This window comes from Peromyscus leucopus, chromosome 1 (genome assembly GCF_004664715.2).
Source record: "Peromyscus leucopus breed LL Stock chromosome 1, UCI_PerLeu_2.1, whole genome shotgun sequence".
NCBI lineage: Eukaryota > Metazoa > Chordata > Mammalia > Rodentia > Cricetidae > Peromyscus > Peromyscus leucopus.
In genome coordinates this window covers 101735023-101753939 of record NC_051063.1, presented here as the reverse complement: position 1 = coordinate 101753939, position 18917 = coordinate 101735023, and the positions used below count along the sequence as shown (strand labels likewise).

At 39.7% G+C, this 18917-nt stretch overlaps 1 protein-coding gene across 1 annotated transcript; it reads left to right on the top strand.

Annotated features, from left to right (window-relative positions):
- The first annotated feature begins 6342 nt into the window (after positions 1-6342).
- Positions 6343-7361, top strand: LOC114706664 (olfactory receptor 51F2-like). Its single transcript, XM_028889154.1, has one exon. The coding sequence runs from the start codon at positions 6417-6419 to the stop codon at positions 7359-7361; it is 945 nt and encodes a 314-aa protein (XP_028744987.1). The 5' UTR covers positions 6343-6416.
- Positions 7362-18917: the final 11556 nt, after the last annotated feature.

Genomic DNA, 18917 nt, shown 5'->3' with positions numbered 1-18917 from the left:
GCAGGGCTGGGATTGATCCTCTACCCTTAATACAGAAGAACATCTTGGCCTGTAAGTTTTGAGGTTAATCTCCTCTCCTTTTGTCTCTTCTCATCTTGTCTTGCCTCATCTCCTCTCCTCTTATCTCTTCTCCTCTCTTCTCTGATGATCCTTTAAAGACCTGGTAGCATGGCCAATGCTTTTGTTCTAGACCCACTCTGAAGACTGTGTACAGGATGTCACAGTTTGAGAGCAATGAAGACTTTAGGAATCCATCAGGCAATGTATATTCTTCAGATTATTTATAAAAACTTATTTAGCTTAGAGGAATTGGTTAATAAAAACCCAGAAGTTTTCTGCAACATATAGCATATAACAACTTAATGTGTTATGTCAACTTAAAATGCAACACTCAAAATAGTTACTGCAAATATAGACTGTAATTATAAATATGTAACTCATTCCATAATTAAAATCTTAAAGAAAAATGAAATTATGAATTTTCAGGAAATTGATATAACTTCAACTCAGAAAGACAAATATCTTATGCTCTGTCTCATATGTGCGTCTAGCCTCTAACATTTAAGCATGTGATCCAGGTGGAGGTAAATTTGGGTAAAGGAGAACAAACTTGAAAGGATCCCATGTGACTGGACCAAAAAGAGACTTTAAGGGATGGAACAGAGAAGACAATAGAGCAAAATAGAAAGGGGCACACTCTGGACAAAATGGTGCAGTGAGGAGAGGGGACGGAACCGTGAGGGGAGATGGAATTGACCCAATGAAAACCCCATACAGAACGTATTACTTTGTAAGGTTTAAAAAGCATAATTAAAATAAAATAATGAAAATTAAATAAACCATTTTTAAATAGCTAGTTGCAAGACCAAGGAGTTTGGTGCCATCAAGATCAGAGTTTGTTTTCTGGGTCTATCTACCATCAGGTTGTTGGGTGAATGTGGAAAAGTACCTGGCTCCTCTCAGCCTTGATTTCCTTGTCTTAATCTTCTCCTGTCTGTAAGATGGACACTGACACTGTTGTGACAGTGATGTGTGTAAGGCTTTGTGGTGAGGGCTGTCCACTTGATGGTCCTGGTAATCTTGTTAGAGGGAGATTTAACTCAGAGTCCTTGTCATGGGGGATTCTTGGTGTAGGGGAGATGTTTTATTATGTTCTAAAATAGTTATTCTGGGATTAAGAGAAGGCTTAGTGGTTAAAAGCACTTACTGCTCTTGCCAAGTACCAGCTCACAACCATCTGTAACTCCAGTTTTAGGGGGTTCTACAGCCTCTGTGTTCCATGGGCACTGTATATATGTGATGAACAGAAATGCACACAGGCTAGCTGTTTGATGTTTGCTCATTTGTTCCAGGAGTGAATTAGGAATCATAACTTTTTTTCTCAAAAGTTATTTATTCTTCCTTCCATGATTGCTAATAGATTCCTTTGTGCTTATCTTTGATTATAGCACTCCAAGGAGTTCACACTAGAATAAAAAGACTTCAAATTAAGTGAAGTAAGTTGCTCAGAATTTAGGAATTATTTATAATATTATTTATAATAGTATATAATATTATAGTACTGCCTATGAACGGGGCAGTAGGAAAGCAGTGGTAGAGCATCTTGAGGTGGCATTGTCTAGGCCTGCTTAATAAAACCTTGCCACAAACAAACATCAAGAACAAACCCCTTCAGAAATATGATTATCATTGTTGTTAGGGAGAAATGTGTCTTGACTGCTTATATAACCCATTGGAGTCTTTCACTCTTTAATTTTATTTATGTGTTTTTAGTGTCCACAGCATAGTCATCCTATTTATTTTTATTTTAGCTATGGCACTACATAGGAAATCTACACATGTAGAATATTTTAGGTATTATTAATTGTAGTTAGAATCCTTAAAATCAACAGTATTTAAAAAGTATTCAACTTGAATAACTGCATGTTTATAACCTCTGAACAAAACCTTCCCATTTTTCATGTCCCCAGACCCTCTAACCACTATTCCATACTCTATTTCTATGAATATAACTAAGACACCTCACTTGTAGGTAGAATCATGCAGTATTTATCCCCCTGTGGCTGGCTCATTTCACCAAAATTAATATTCTACAGGCCCCTCTACATTGCAACATGTTTCAGAATTTCATTACCTTTTAAAGTCCATGGTGTGTGTGCTGTATTTTCTTTATTCTTTTATCTGTCAATGGGCATTTGGATGTCTCCATATTTTGCCATTTACTAATGATGTTGAAAGGAACATTGGAATGCAGATGTCTCCTCAACGTCTACTTTCTCTGCTTGTTCACTGACATGTGGGATTACTCACTCTCAAGGAGTTATCATTTTAGATTTATAATAAAGTTCTATAATATTTCTCTTAAGAGTGCACAGTTTTCATATTTTCTCCAATTATGAGCAGTGGTTACAAATTCTTTCCCTGTTTTTCACTTTTGTTTTATAAATGGAGTCTCTAGTCCATGTTGAATCATTGAGAATAATCTTGAACTTCTGATCCTGCTGTCCCTACTTCCTAAATTCTGGGATGACAGGTATGGGCTTCCTGTGCTTTTGAGTAGTAGCATCTCCACAGTGTGTAGTCTTATGAACGCCAATTGTAAGTGAGGTCTCAATCATTTACTGTAGGGAGAGGAGGTTATGAAATTGGGAGGGAACATGGAGGATTTAGAAGGGTGCAAATGTGAGGTGGGAATGATGTAAACACAGTACTCATGTATGAAGTTCTCGGAATAATAATCAAGTATTGTCAAAAAGTAAGCAAGTGAAAAAGCCACAGAATCAAAAAAAAAAAAAAAAAAAAAGAAAGAAAGAAAGAAAAAGAACCGAGATTTTAATTCTTCATCTTTAAAATAAAGTAGACATAATTTTAAGGTCCTTAAAATCTCTCCACTTTTTCTAAGAAAATAATAGTTCTTCTCCCCATGTCTGAGTTCAAGTGAAGTCTTAATCTTAATTTGAAAGTAGTCAGAAAACTTACTTTACTCCTGCCTACAAATCATTAAGTTTCCATAAATATTTACAAATGAAGATCTCCCTGTCTCTTTCTGTCTCTCTGTCTCTGTCTCTGTCTTTCTCTCTCTCTCACACACACACACATACACACACAGAGAGGCAGACAGTCAGACAAAAAGACAGAGAGAGAGAGAGAGAGAGAGAGAGAGAGAGAGAGAGAGAGAGAGAGAGAGAGAGAGAATGCTGAATTGAGAGGTAATGCCAATCAAAACAAATATCTGTGGATTTCAGGGTCTTCGACCTCAGATGAAAGATAATATTTTTATTGATTATTTGGGAATTTCACACATCAGGTACCTCCATCACAATCACTTCCCAGTCCTCCCAGGTCAGGTCCACTCCCACCCTTGCAACCTCCTCCTCAAAAGAATAAGAAGTAGAAGAAGAAACAAGGCCAATTTGTGTTGATTGTACACTTATGGGGACATTGTCAAACTCCCAGTGGCCAGCCCCTTATAGGAAACTGAGTCTTTCTCCCCTGGCACCCTACGGTAAGCTATCAGTTGTGGAGGGCTACACTTCAGTATCTTTATCGCAATTATTTTATTTAATTTTTTTTTCATTTTACCTACCAATCACAGTTCCCTCTCCCTCCCTTCCTCTCGCTCACTCACTACCTTCCTCTCGCTCACTCACTACCTTTCCCCCACTCGACCCCTATCCACCCCTTAGGGTAAGGTCTCCCACGGGGAGTCAACCAATCCTGGCATATCAAGCAATAGTGGAGAGGGTGCCTGAACTGGCTTTCCCCTGTCATCAGACTGATGACTACCCTGTCATCATAGAACCTTCATCCAGTAACTGATGGAAGCAGGAGCAGAGATCCAGCTAAGCACTGGTGGAGCTCCTAGAGTCCAGTCGAAGAAAGGGAGGAGGGATCATATGAGCAAAGAGGTCAAGATTATGATGAGGAAACCCACAGAGACCGCTGACCTGAGCTATTTGGAGCTCACTAATTCTGGACTGACAGCTGGAGAACCTGCATGGAACTGAACTAGGACCTCTGAATGTGGGTGACAGTTGTGTGGCTTGGGCAGTTTGTAAAGCCACTGGAAGTGGGACCAGATTTATCCCTAGTGCATTAACTGGCTTTTTGGAGCCCATTCCCTATGGAGGGAAACCTTGTCAGCCTTGATGGGGGGGGGGGAAGGGGCTTGTCCTAACTCAACTTGATATGCCTTATCACAATTTTAAGAGTTCTCTTGGTGTGTGTGTGTGTGTGTGTGTGTGTGTGTGTGAGAGAGAGAGAGAGAGAGAGAGAGAGAGAGAGAGAGAGAGAGAGAGAGAGAGAGAGAGAGAGAGAGAGAGATTTTTATTTTCAACTTTTCCTGGAAGAATTGATAGACAAGAGCCTATCCTTGAATACCAGGGGAAGTATTTCTGCCCTGCTCTCAGTATTTGACATGTGCCAAAGTGACTGATGTGGCCTGAGTCACAGGACTGGTAGGGGAAATGGTCATATAACCACTGGGAGCAGAGCACCAGGAAGGTTTAGGATTTAAGGAAAAAGCAAAAGAAACACTTTCTAATGCAAGTACAGAGTCACAAGATGAAAATGACTGAGGGGCACACAGTTACCTATTTCCTCAGGCCTAAACCTAAAGCCATTGAAGATGCCTGACAAGATATATAAAAGAACGTATCAAATACATAAATGAATTGCTTCTGAAAAATGACAGTAGAGCCCAAATACTTAATTTGCCTGTATGTTATGATTCCTCAGAGACAGACAGAGAGAGATGGGGAGATTTGTGTTTAGACCTGAACTATCCTGAAGGGTGTCAGTTTGACGCTCATAGGAGATGGTAGGAGCTTTAAGGGGTGGGCTGTGGCAAGAGGGATTTGTTTCTTAGTGACATGTCCTTAAGACTGGTCATAGAGTATTCCTCCCCTCATTTTCTTTTGATTCTCACCTATTTTTCATGAAACGCTCCTACCGTGTTGAGCTGCCATGGGACTAAAACAACACAAGTGCTTAGCCCTGGACTGAAACCTCTAAAATGGCCTAGGTAAACCTCATCTCTTCACAAGCCTCATGGAAAGGCAGTTATTACAATACTCAAAAGGCTTTCAGTTTTGAACAGTTTCTCTACTCCAATATCATAGAGATGTCACACTTCTAGCTAATTCTTCTACTTAAGTCTACACTCACACCTTTCCAATGTTTTCTTTCTCAGAGCCATTATCAGGCTTTATTGCTGAGACACATCTGATTTTAACTCATATCCATCACATGTGTGAACACTGTAACATATGTATCAATGAATGGGATTGGCAGACATTTACATTAAAATCAAGCATGCTGAAGAAAAAAAATGTGACCTTAGAAAGCTTCAGAAGCAATGTAAAGCAGTTCCTTCAACCCTTCAGATTTACATCTCTACAGAGAAAGGAAACTCCTCCTCACTCTAACATTAATACTCCTTTGAAGAGTAGAAAACCATGGCATTTGCTAAGGTGATTCTGCTTCAGTGATTTTCCACAGTCTTCCAATGTGTTGTTAGTTCTTAGTGAGGTCATCTTTAAATCATCTTTCTGCAGGCAGAATTTTCCTTAAACATAATTAGGTTTCCAATTGTTACCTGTGTAAACAAACCTTTTCCTTCTATCACCCAGGGTGGTTTGTTTGTGTAGACTTATTGGTTCTTTTCTAACATTTAGATTTTTTTACATTGACAGTTGTTATATATTTATTCAATCATGACTATAAAAAAGCTTTAATATTGTCTTACTCTCCTAATTTCCCTGGGCATTAATGAGCTGGCAAAATGTAATGGCCCCTAGGATTTTGGATCAGAAACTGAGAAGTGGTGAAAAGGAAGTCAAACTAGCTTGTTTCCCAGAAATATCCTGTCAGCTATGTCTAATGCCATAGAACTTGAAGATACTTTTACTACCTATTAAAACTTTATTACGTGTTTGTACTTTGTGTATGCACATGCATGTGTATACTTGAACATGTACCATACATGTGGAAGAAGGTCAAATGACAACTTGCTGAAGTAGGTTATCTCCTTCTACCCTGTGGGTTCTTATATTGAATTTAGGTCATCAGGCTTGACTCCACTTGCCTTTACCAACAGAGCCATCTTGCCAGCCTAATTTAGTCTCCTTTTTAATGTCAGTACACAGACAGCCATACATAATACAATGCAGATCTTCTGAAAACCTGGGTCTCTTCCCAGATGTTAGTGCTGTTTCTTCCCCCACTTCACCTGTGTTCAACTTCACATCTAATACAGTAGTAAATGGCTTTCCCTTTCCACTGAAGATGAGGGACAGGAACTGGTTTTTTAGTGTTCCTAAACTGCATGGCATGTAGTAGAGATGGGAAGCCTTTCTGTTCTTGTCATTGCAGGATGTGTGCCTTCCTCCTGAGAGCATCTGCTCCCTTAAGTCACTATGCCACCCTTCAACCAGAGCACTGCCCACCCGACTGTCTTCTTCCTCACTGGCATTCCTGGGCTTGAGACCTCTCAAGCTTGGATCTCTATCCCTTTCTGCTGTCTATATGCCATCGCCATCTCTGGGAACAGCATGATCCTCTTTGTCATCATCACTGAGTCAAGCCTCCATGAGCCCATGTACTATTTCCTGTCCATGCTGTCCTTCACAGACCTGGGTCTGTGCCTTTCCACGTTGGTAACTGTGTTGGGCATTTTCTGGTTCAATGTTCGAGAAATTAGCTTTGATGCCTGCATTGGCCAGATGTTCTTTATCCATGGCTTTACATTCATGGAGTCCTCAGTCCTCCTGGTGATGGCCTTTGACCGCTTCATTGCCATCTGGAACCCCCTGAGGTATGCTGTGATCTTAACCAATTCACGGATCATTGCAGTGGGTTTTGCGATTGTAATTAGGGGAACCACGGCTCTTGTTCCTTTACTCCTGCTCCTCAAGCGTCTGTCTTTTTGTCGTAGTCATGTGCTCCATCATTCCTATTGCTTCCATCCTGATGTGATGAAGCTTTCATGCTCAGACACCAGGGTCAACAGTGCCTTTGGCCTGGCCACTGTCATCTCTACTGCAGGCTTGGACTCTGTCTTGATCCTTCTCTCTTATGTTCTGATCATCCACTCTGTGCTCTGTATTGCATCCAAGGAGGAGCGGAAAAAGGCATTTGGCACCTGTGTCTCCCATCTCAGTGCTGTTGCCATCTTCTACATCCCTATGATCAGCTTGTCATTGGTGCATAGATTTGGGAAGCATGCTCCTCCGTTTGTGCACACTCTAATTGCCAATGTTTATCTGCTCATCCCTCCTGTAATGAATCCCATAATCTACAGCATGAAGACCAAACAAATTCGCAAGACTATGCTTAAAATATTCGTCATTAAGCCATCTTAGGAAAGTTTTAGAGTTCTGGGTCTTATGGCAGCTTGATATGCCATGCTTTTTGATGCCCATCAGAGGCTTTCTCTTTTCCGAGGGAATATGGAGGAAATGTGGATTAAGGGGGGACAGAAGGAAATTAGTGGTTGCATTGGGAGGAGAGGATGGAGGGAATGCCATGGTCAGAATGAAAAATAAGTAAAATTAAAAAGTCTTACTTGAATTTCTCTGTTTGATTGTTCACTTGTGTGATTTACTCTGTAGCTTGAAAGAGCCTGTTAATTAATTCATTTTTTTCTTTATTCTGATGATCTTGTAATTTCCTGTCTACAAAATTTGAGACCATGGATTCCCTAATGACAGAGATATCATGTTGTATAGTTGTTATCTTATTATTACTTCTGTACCTGGTATAATATGGTTAAATTAATCTTATGGTTATTGTTAAATTGATTTTAGGCCTCTAGATAATGTAACTATTAATGGTTTATATAATACAAATACTAAGAAACATGTATTTCAGTAATTGTATCATTAACATAATACTGCTAAAATGATTATTATTGCCAATCAAATATTCATGGTTGAATAAGATGTATTAGTAGAATCACTAATTAATCAGTGAGGAAAAAAAGCAATTGAAATGAGTATATTTCTAGTTCTTTAAATAAGCCTTGGGTGGATCTCCATTGCTCTGGAGCAGTCCTCAGCATCTGACCAATAGGTGAGAGACCTGCAGACAGGCTGCACCACCACCCTGACACCCACCGGGTTCTGTAACCTCTATGACCCTCTCCACTGCCTATACCACTGACCGCATCATCCTTCCATTGGCCAACCATCTACCACGGTATCAACAGCTTCCATAGATGCAAGCACCACCTACACCCATTGGAAGAACAGCCGCCCCTATAGGTACCAAAACCACCCACACCAGCTGGAAGAGCAGCAGCCCCCATAAGCACCAGCACCACCTACACCAGCTGGAAGAACAGTCTCCATTGGCACAGGCACAACCCACACCAGTAGGAAGAACAGACTCCATAAGCACAATAAAGCCCACACAAGCAAGAAGAACTGGGGGATACACTGCACCCAAACCTCCACCAACTTCAGCTGAGACGACCCTACTGGACCTGAGGTCCAGCCAACCACCAGAACCTTTGGCCATTCAGACCAAAAGACAATAAAGGAAACAGACAATAAAGCAACAAAGGACCCATCCCACAAAGACATCACAAGAATCAACACCTGTACCTATAACTATCCCAAACATAGATGGGTAAATGGCCATGTAAGAATACATTCAATAACATAAAGGGCAATAAGGCACCACCAGAACCCAGTGATCCTACAACAGCAAGACTAAACATGCCAACACAGATGAAGCAGAAGAAAATGACCTTAAAAATAACTTTGTGAAGATGATTAGAGGCCCTTAAAGAGGAAATGAAAAGTTCCTTTAAAGAAATCAAGGATTTCAAACAGCTAACTCATGCAATGAGCCCAGGACCTGGTACCACTGCCTAGATGCCTCCCAAACAGATCAAGCCAATTGACTATCTCACCTATTCAGAGGGCCTGATCCAGTTGGGGGCCCCTCAGCCTTTGGTTCATAGTTCATGTGTTTCCATTCATTTGACTATTTGTCCCTGTGCTTTATCCAACCTTGGTTTCAACAATTCTCGCTCATATAAACCCTCCTCTTTCTCGCTAACTAGACTCCGGGCGCTCTACCCGGGGCCTAGCCGTGGATGTCTGCATCCAGATTCCTCAGTCCTTGGATGGGGTTTCTGGCACAACTATTAGGGAGTTTGGCCATCCCATCACCAGAGTAGGTCAGTTCTGGCTGTCTCTCGACCATTGCCAACTCAAGGAAGTTAGCTGCACCCATAAAAACAGAGGCAATATGTAATCTCACATCAGCAAAAAACAAAGAATAGAAGCACACACACACTACCACCACCACCACCAAAACCAAAAAATAATAGGAATTAACAATCACTGGTCATTAATATCCCTTAATATCAATGGAATCAATTCGCCTATAAAAAGACACAGTCTAACAGAAAGGATATGAAAACAGGATCCATCCTTCTGCTGCATACAAGAAACATACCTCAATATCCAAGACAGGCATTACCTCAGAGTAAAGGGTTAGGAAAAGCTTTTCCAAACAAAGGACCTAGGAATCAAGCTGGTGTAGCTATCCTAATCTCTAACAATGTAGACTTCAAACTGAAATTAATCAAAAGAGATGAAGAAAGACATTTCATATTCATCAAAGGAAAAATTCATCAAATGAACATTTATTCCCCCAATCCAAGGGCACCCACATTTGTAAAAGAAACATTACTAAAGCTTATATCAAAAATCAAACCACACACATTCAACACCCTGCTCTTATCAATGGACAGGTCTGCCAGACAGAAACTTAACAGAGAAATAAGGGAACTAACAGATGTTATGACTCAAGTGAACTTAACACATATCTACAGAACATTTCAACCAAACACCAAAGAATATACCTTCTTCTCAGCACTTCATGGAACCTTCTGTAAAACTGACCACATACTCTATCACAAAGCAAATCTCAACAGATACAAATAAATTGGAATACCCCCATGTATCTTATAGGATCACCATGGGTTAAAATTAGAATTCAACAACAACACAAATTACAGAAAGCCTACAACTTATGGAAATTGAACAACTCTCAACTGAATCACCACTGGGTCAAGGAAGAAAAAGTGAAAGAATTTAAAGCCTTTCTAGAATTCAATGGAAATGAATGTACAACATATTCAAACTTATGGAACACCATGAAAGCAGTGCTAAGAGGAAAGTTCATAGTGCTAAATGTCTACATAAAGAAGATGGAGGAATCTCACACTAGCCACTTAACAGCACACCTGAAAGCTCTAAAACAAAAAAAAAAGCAAACTCATTCAGGAGGAGTGGATGGCAGAATAATCACATTGAGGGCTGAAATCAATAAAATAGAAACAAAGAGAACAATACAAAGAGTCAATGAAACAGTTGGTTCTTTGAGAAAATCAACAAGATCAACAAAACCTTATCCAAACTAATCAAACTAATCAAAGGCAGAGAGAATACCCAAATTAACAAAATCAGAAATGAAAAGTGGGATATAACAACAGACACTAAGGAAATTCAGAGAATCATCAGGTCATATACTTCAAAAACTAGTATTCCACAAAATTGGAAAATCCAAAAGAAACGGACAATTTTCTTGATTATTACCACATATCAAAATTAAATCAAGATAAGATAAACAATTTAAATAGACCTGTTTACACCTGTGGAAAAGAAGCAGTCATTAAAAATATTCCAACCAAAAAAAGCTCAGGGTCAGAAGGTTTCAGAGCAGAATTCTACCAGAATTACAAAGAAGAGTTAATACCAATACTCCTCAAATTGTTGCACACAATAGAAACAAAAGAAACATTGCCAAATTCTTTTAATGATTCTACAGTTACACTGATACACAAACCACACAAAGATGCAACAAAGAAATAGAATTATAGACCAATCTCCCTCATGAACATTGATCCAAAAATACTCAATAAAATACTGGCAAACTGAATCCAAGAGCACATAAAAAAATCCACCATGACTAAATAGACTTCATCTCAGAGATGCAGGGATGGTTCAACATACAAAAATCTTTTCAATGTAATCTGCCATATAAACAAACTGAAAGAAAAAAAACCCACATGATCATCTCATTAGATGCTGAAAAAGCCTTTGACAAAAGCCAATACCCCTTCATGATAAAGATCTTGGAGAGATCAGGAATACAAGGAACATATCTAAACATAATAAAAACAATATACTGCAAGCCACCAGCCAACATCAAATTAAATAGAAACTCAAATTGATTCCACTAAAATCAGAAAAAAGAGAAAGCTGTTCCCTCTCTATATATCTAGTTAATATAATACTCGAAGTCCTAGCTAGAGCAATAAGACAACAAAAGGAGATCAAGTGGATATAACTTGGAAAGAAAGAGAAGTCAAATTTTCACTATTTGCAGATGATATGATAGTATACATAAGTGACCCCAAAAGTTCTACCAGGAAACTCCTATAGCTGATAAATACCTTCAATAGTGTGGTGTGATACAAGATTAACTAAAAAAAAAAATCAGTAGCCCTCCTATATACAAATGATAAATGTGCTGAGAAAGAAATCAGTGAAACAACACCCTTTTCAGTGCCACAAATAATATAAACTTTCTTGGCGTAACTCTAACTAAAAAAGTTAAAGATCTATATGACAATAACTTTAAGTCTTTAAAGAAAGAAATTGAAGAATCTATCAGAAAATGGAAATAGCTCCCACGCTCATGGATAGGTAGGATTAACATAGTAAAAATGGCAATCTTACCAAAAACAATCTACAGATTCAATGCAATCCCCATCAAAATCCCAACACAATTCTTCACAGTCCTCAAAAGAACAATACTCAACTTCATATGAAAAAAAAAAACCCAAGATAACTAAAACAATTCTGTACAATAAAGGAACTTCCAGAGGTATCACCATCCCTGACCTCAACTTCTACTATAGAGCTATAGTAATAAAAACAGATTAGTTTTGGCATAAAAACAGACATGTGGACCAATGAAATTGAATTGACTACCCTGATGTAAATCCACACACCTATGAACACCTGATTTTTGACAAAGAAGCCAAAATTATACAATGAGAAAAAAAAGCATCTTCAACAAATGGTGCTGGCATAACTGGATGTTGATGTGTAGAAGAATGCAAGGAGATCCATATCTACCACCCTGCACAAAACTCAAGTCCAAGTGGATCAAAGACCTCCACATAAATCCAGTTACACTGAACCTGACAGAAATGAAAGTGGGAAGTATTCTTGAACACATTGGAAAAGGAGACTACTTCAAAATATAACACCAGTAGCACAGATACTGAGGTTGACAGTTAATAAATTGGACCTCCTGAAACTGAAAACCTTCTATAAGGCAAAAGACATAGTTAATAAGACAAAACTGCAGCATACAGAATGGGAAAAGAGCTTAACCAACTCCACATCTGACAGAGGGATTATCTCCAAAATATATAAAGAAGTCAAGAAAGTAGATGTCAAAATACCAAATAATCCAATTGAAAAGTGGACTACAGGTCTCAACAGAGAATTTTCAACAGAAGAATCTCAAATGGCCAAAAGACATTTAAGGAATTGCTCACCATCCTTAGCCATTAGAGAAATGCAAATCAAAACAACTCTGAGATACCATCTTACACCTGTCAGAATGGCTAAGATGAGAAACACTGATCACAGCTTATATTGGAGAGAATGTGGAGTAAGGGGAACTCCTCCACTGCTGGTGGGAGTTTCAAACTTGTACAGCCACTTTGGAAATCAAAACAGTGGTTTCTAAGAAATTTGGGAATCAATCTACCTCAAGACCCAGCTATACTAATCTTGGTATATACCCAAGGAATGTTCAATCATACCACAAGGACACATGCTCAACTATGTCCACAGCAGCATTATTCATAATAGCCAGAATTTGGAAACAAATTAGATGTCCCTCAATGGAAGAATGGATAAGGAAACTTTTACACAATGGAATATTACTCACCTGTAAGAAAGAATGACCTCATGAAATTTACAGGCAAATGGATGGAACTAGAAAAATAATCATTCTTAGTGAGGCAATCCAGGCCCAGAAAGACAAACATGTTGTATACTCACTCCTTAAGTGGATATTAGGAGTAAAGTATAGGATAATAACCTACAATCCACAGCCCCACAGGCTAGATAATGAGGGCTCAAAGAAGGAGGCATGGATTTCCCAGGGAAGGGGAAATAGAAGAGCTCTCCTGGTAAACTGGGGGCAAAGAAGGAGAGATGGAGGGATGGAAACTTGAGGGTGCAGATTGTGTAGGCTGGGTGTGGGAGTGGTTAGAGGCATGATGGAGGGGGAGAGTAACAAAAGAGATGTCTTGATAAGGGGGACCATTTTTTGGGATGGGGGAACCTGGTGCCAGGGAAACCCCTAGGATTTCACAAAGATGATCCCAGCTAAGACTCCTAGCAACAGTGGAGAGGGTGCCTGACCTAGTCATTTACTGTAATCAGACTGGTGACTTCCCTAATTGTCATCAGAGATACTCTATCTAGTAACTGATGGAAGCAGATGCAGAGATCCACAGCCAAGCACTAGGCTGAATGCCTGGAGTCTTGCTGAAGAAAGGAAGGAGGGATTGTATGAGCCAGGGAGTTGTGTGTGTGTGTGTGGGTCAGGACCATGACAGGGGAACTCACAGATACAGCTTATCTGAGCTTGTGGGAGCTTATGGACTCTGGACCAACAGTTAGGGAGCCTTGGGACCTATCTAGGCCCTTTGCATGTGTGTGACAGTAGCATAGTTTGCTTTCATTGTAAGGCTCCTAGCAGTGAGACCAGGACCTGTCCCTAGCATTTCGCTGGCTTTTGGGAATCTGTTCCCCATGCTGGATTTCTTATCCAGCCTTGAGGCATGGGGAGGAGCTAGGTCCTGCCTGACTTGATCTGCCATACTTAGTTCAAGCCCATGCGAGGCCTTCCTTTCTCTGAATAGAGATGAAAGAGGAGTGGAAGGGGAGGGGGTAGATGTGAAAAAGGGGGACCTGGGAGGAGAGTAGGGAGGGGAAACTGGGGTCAGTATTACAATAAATGAAAAAATATTATTTAAATAAAATAAAAAAATAAATAAGCCTTGAGTTCTCTTTGTTAAATTAATATTTCAATCTTACAAGATATGGTGATGTATTGTCTAAAGTGGATCTATAAGGAAACTTCTACTGAATTGACCATCACACAATGGAGTTATACAAAGAAACAGACTTTGAATCACATAATTACACAACTATTTTAGCTTAATATGAAATTTAAAAATAATATTTATGAGATTAAAATGCTAACCTAATTTTATCATTATGCTTTGAGTAAATATACTGAATTATCATCCTGTACCCTATAATATATTAATTAAAATGACTAATGAAAACTAAGTATTGTGATAAAGGTCTGATTTTGATATCTATTTCCTCACTGGGCTGTGGATTCTGTGGGAGAAAGACTGCTCTGTTCTCTGTATCACTCTACTGAAAATTTAGGAATATATTAAATCCTTACAGTACTTTTTGAAAGAATTAGTATAGCTATTTGGTTGTCTATGGGCAGTAATGACGACATCTTTCTGAAGTTTACAGAATCATGAACTCATAGCAGCTATGTTTCCATGCACAAGACCTACACAAGATCAGGACACTCAGCATTCCAGCATAGATGGGGGAACTTTTACAAATGTGCTTTTATAGGATGGTTCTCAGACATGTGGAGAAAGAATTGCAACACCAGTTTCTTCATGAAACTAAAGAAGTATGCAGTGAATCCAAGAGAAAGGAAACCATGAAGTAGAATGAGCCCATGGGGCACCTCATCCTCTGGGGTCCACAACATCTCCATCTGGGGTTTCTAATGAAGAGATTTGAGAAGGCCTGAGACAGGTCTCTCCACATATGCTCTGTATCCTTGAGAAGAAGCCCTCCGTTCCTTAGCCCTCTCCTCCAGAAAGACACCAAAGAACAACCTGTGTGCTTGTAAGTAAAGCTGTTGCATTCAGGAAAACAATATACTTTACCTCTGTCACTTCTTGTAATAATTAAAAGATTCTATTAACTTCATGGAGGTCTTCTTGATCCTAAGGAAATCCAGGAAAATCAGAAATTTGTAACTATGGCCCATCTATTCTAAGTGAGTTTAGTTGTGCTACGTCACAATTGTCTTGCTGCATACAGGTAAATACTCTCTTACAATTCAGAGTTTTCTGGGTGGTTATGGAACATTCAAAACAGAATCTGATGTCAGCAGCCACTCCTGCCTATACACAGTGCTCCCATCACTGCCGTCTTCCTGTGCCGTTATCATACACCTCCCATATTTTGTTTGCTTGCTATCACATTGATTCTTTACAAATGCTGTCATTTTTAACCCCCACGTACCATTGCTGACCTACCAAACTTCATAAAAGTGGAATGTCATGTACTCGTTTGAAAAACTCAGTCTAGTTGATGGCAAAAGTTTCATGGGACCTGGGATTGCCCAGAATTCTAACAGTTTTGGTGAATCATTAGCCAGGGAGGAGCAGACTCAAGATAGCTCAGCATAGAACCTTTAATACTGCGCGTTATAGTTTAGATGGGATACCATCATCTTAATGTAGATAGATCAGTGTCAACAAATGATTGAGCAGAGAGGAGATTATTATGTAGTAACAAACCAGGGTCATTCACAAACAATCCCAAATGAGACAGAGAGAGAGAGAGAGAGAGAGAAGAGAGAGAGAGAGAGAGAGAGAGAGAGAGAGAGAGAGAGAGAGAGAGAGAGAGAGAGAGAGACAGAGAATGAATTGAATTTTGGAGACCATGAATGAGCTCTATGAATCATAAAATTTCTGGTCCAAGGCATGGGGATATACCATCTCAGTTGGTAGCATGCACAAAGCCCTGGTTTTGACCCACAACACTGAGTAAATGAGATGTGTTGGCAAAATTGGATGAAATGGCATATCCTTGCAATTCCAATACTCTAGAACTAGAGGCAGGAAATCAGAAATTCAGGGTTGTTCTTGGTTACATGGAGTATTTGAGGCCTGCCTGAAATATATGATACTTTGTTCCATTTTATGGGAGGCACTTGGGGAGAAACCTCAGTGTGTAAGTGATGTTGCTATGCAAGCGTGTTAACTGAAGTTTGGACCTCCAGTACCCATGTAAAAAGCCAACACTATGGAGGACGGATAGGGGGTTTGTTGAGCCTTGCCACCTTCCAGCCTTGCCCCAGTATCAGTAAGAGACCTCGTTTGAAGAGAATGAAATGAAGGGAGATAGAGAATACCCTTGAAGTCCTCCTCTGTCACATGTATGTGTATGCACAGGCATACCTCTTCAAGCATGTGACTATATTAACACACACATACACAGAAACACACACACACACACACACACACACACACACACACACACACACCCTCAAACTTTATTTTTCCAAGCTATGCAACCTGAATAAGAGTTTTTGAAGTACAAGAAAGGGGAAGTGCTGAAGGCCATATAGTGAGGTAAGTTCAGAATATTGATCAGTTGTTTTCATTTGTTATAGAGAATCTGGAGAGATGGCTCAGTGGTTCAGAGGACATAACTGTGACTGAGAGCCCAAGTTTAGTTTACAGTATCCATGGTGAGGGGCTCACAGTAGACTGTAACTCCAAATCCAGGTGGACCCCATGGCTGGGGCATCTGTGGACACCTGCACTTGCATGGACAACCTGACCTCCTACACACTTACACATGCCACATAATTAAAAATAAGATCCATCTTTTGAAATGAACCTAATGATTAATAAGCAAGTGTTCTCCTATCAATACCTTGTTATTTACAGAGGCATATTTTCAGATGACATGATCGAGCAATAGGATAACCATTAGTCTGTGTATATGAATCTAAAAAAATACACATAACTCCAGAGGAAGAAGTGTTTTCTTATGATTCATCCTAGTGAAGGTGATATCACTGAATGTTTACATAAATAAAAAGTTATGTTGGATTTATTAACAACTCTATGGATAAAATAGAGAACCTAAAGAGCTTAGTTTCATTCAGAAAAGAGAGCTGTATGATTTAAGTAAATTACACCAGTGGGAGGACCTTGCTATACTGTGTAAGTCAAGTAAGGAAAACCTCAGGTTGAGTCTGTCAGGAGTTTTTTTTGTGCCACTTTGGGAAAACTGCTTATTTTTAGTGATGAGATACTGAGTTTGACTTCATGCTGGAGGAAGTGAAAAGTGCTAGACAAGCAAGAATATGCAGGTGTGTTTTTCAGAGCTCCAACTGCCATCAATGGAGAGAAAGTCTGGAAACTGGGAACACAAGGCAAAGAAACCACGTACAGTAATATTTCTGTGCTTCTTGCAAAACTGATACAAGTGTTATGTAAAGTGGTGATCAAGAACTAGAGGAAAAGGATACTCAATCAATGGTCACTATATAAATATACATACACATATGTGCAGATAACAACAATTAATGAAAAAAAGACTCCCTGAATTTGAAAGTGAGCCAGATGGTATATATGGGAGATTTTGGATGGAATAAAGGGAAAGGTGGGATGATGTAATTTTGTTATAATCTCAAAAATAAGAGAAATAATAAAGAACAAGTTTTGGACCGTTGGTGGCTCAGTTAATTGTGATATATAGAATTATTAGAGGGCCCTAAAGTTTACTATTCACCCCAGATTATTTGTTCTGTATGAGAACAACCCCTTGGTCCTCTGTGTATGAGCAAGGCATGCTAATGTAATGGTTAACCACTCTAGTGATCAGGTACATTAGACTACAGTTGAGTTTTAATGCAGACAAGGTCTTTGATTGCTTCACATCAAGTTAATCTAAGCAATGATTGTCCCAGTCTTGTGTCCTAATCACAGGATCTTTTGGAGGCAAGGTGAAGCTACAGAGAGGTTCTTGTTTTGGATTTGGAGAGGTACAACATCATGGTGTGAGGACCACATGCATGAGACTGAAGGTGGGGTTGAGGATGCAGGAGTCTCTTCCTCCCCTCACCAGCCAGCAAGAAACTGGAGACCTCAAATAAGTACCACAAAGATTTGATTTCTGCTGGTAACCTGAATACTCTGAGAGAGGACTCCAAGTTCCAGGTGAAGGTTGTCTGGGCTGAGATCTCAGACTGCTTAGTGAGACCTTGAGTTGAGTACCTTGTTTTGTTATGGTCTAATACAGAATTGTAAGGAATGTGCCTTGTTTCAAACCGCTGAAGTCTTAGTATGTTCAGATGTAGCCAGACAGGCTCATGTAGCAGAACATTACATGCCAGTCAATGCCAGATGCCGGATTTCCATAGTATGTACGAACCATTGCTGTAGAGAATGAAGACAGGCAACATGCTGTGAGTGGTAAAGGAGAAGACTTAGAAGGAGCAGGGGAACAGAGGGAAGAAACAAGTATTTAAGTGGCCAAGGAAACTGGCATAATTGTGTAGGTTTTTGTTACAACATGGTTTTCTTTCCTCCCCTCCCCTCTTCTCCCTTCCCCTCCCCTCCCCTCCCCCTTCTCCTCTTCCCCCTCCTCTCCCCTTCCCTTTCCTCCTCCTGCTCCTCCTCCTCCTCCTTCTTTCTTTCTCTCTCTCTCTCTCTCTCTCTCTCTCTCTCTCTCTCTCTCTCTCTCTCTCTCTCTCTCTCTTCTCTCTCTCTCTATGTCTCTCCTCTCATCTCAGGCCCTCCTTACCCTTTGACTGTGGTGAGGTAATCACAAACTTCATCTCTCATATACTGCCTTTGATGCACATTGTATCTCTTACACCCTAAGGATATTTAAAACCATCTAAATGGCCACTGTCTCTGAATTTTAATCTATCAGCTTCTGTACAAATATTTTCTTTTACTCAGTGAAGCCTCTTGACACTTCTTCAGAAACTTTCTCTCGTCTACAACTACTGAATTCATAACACAT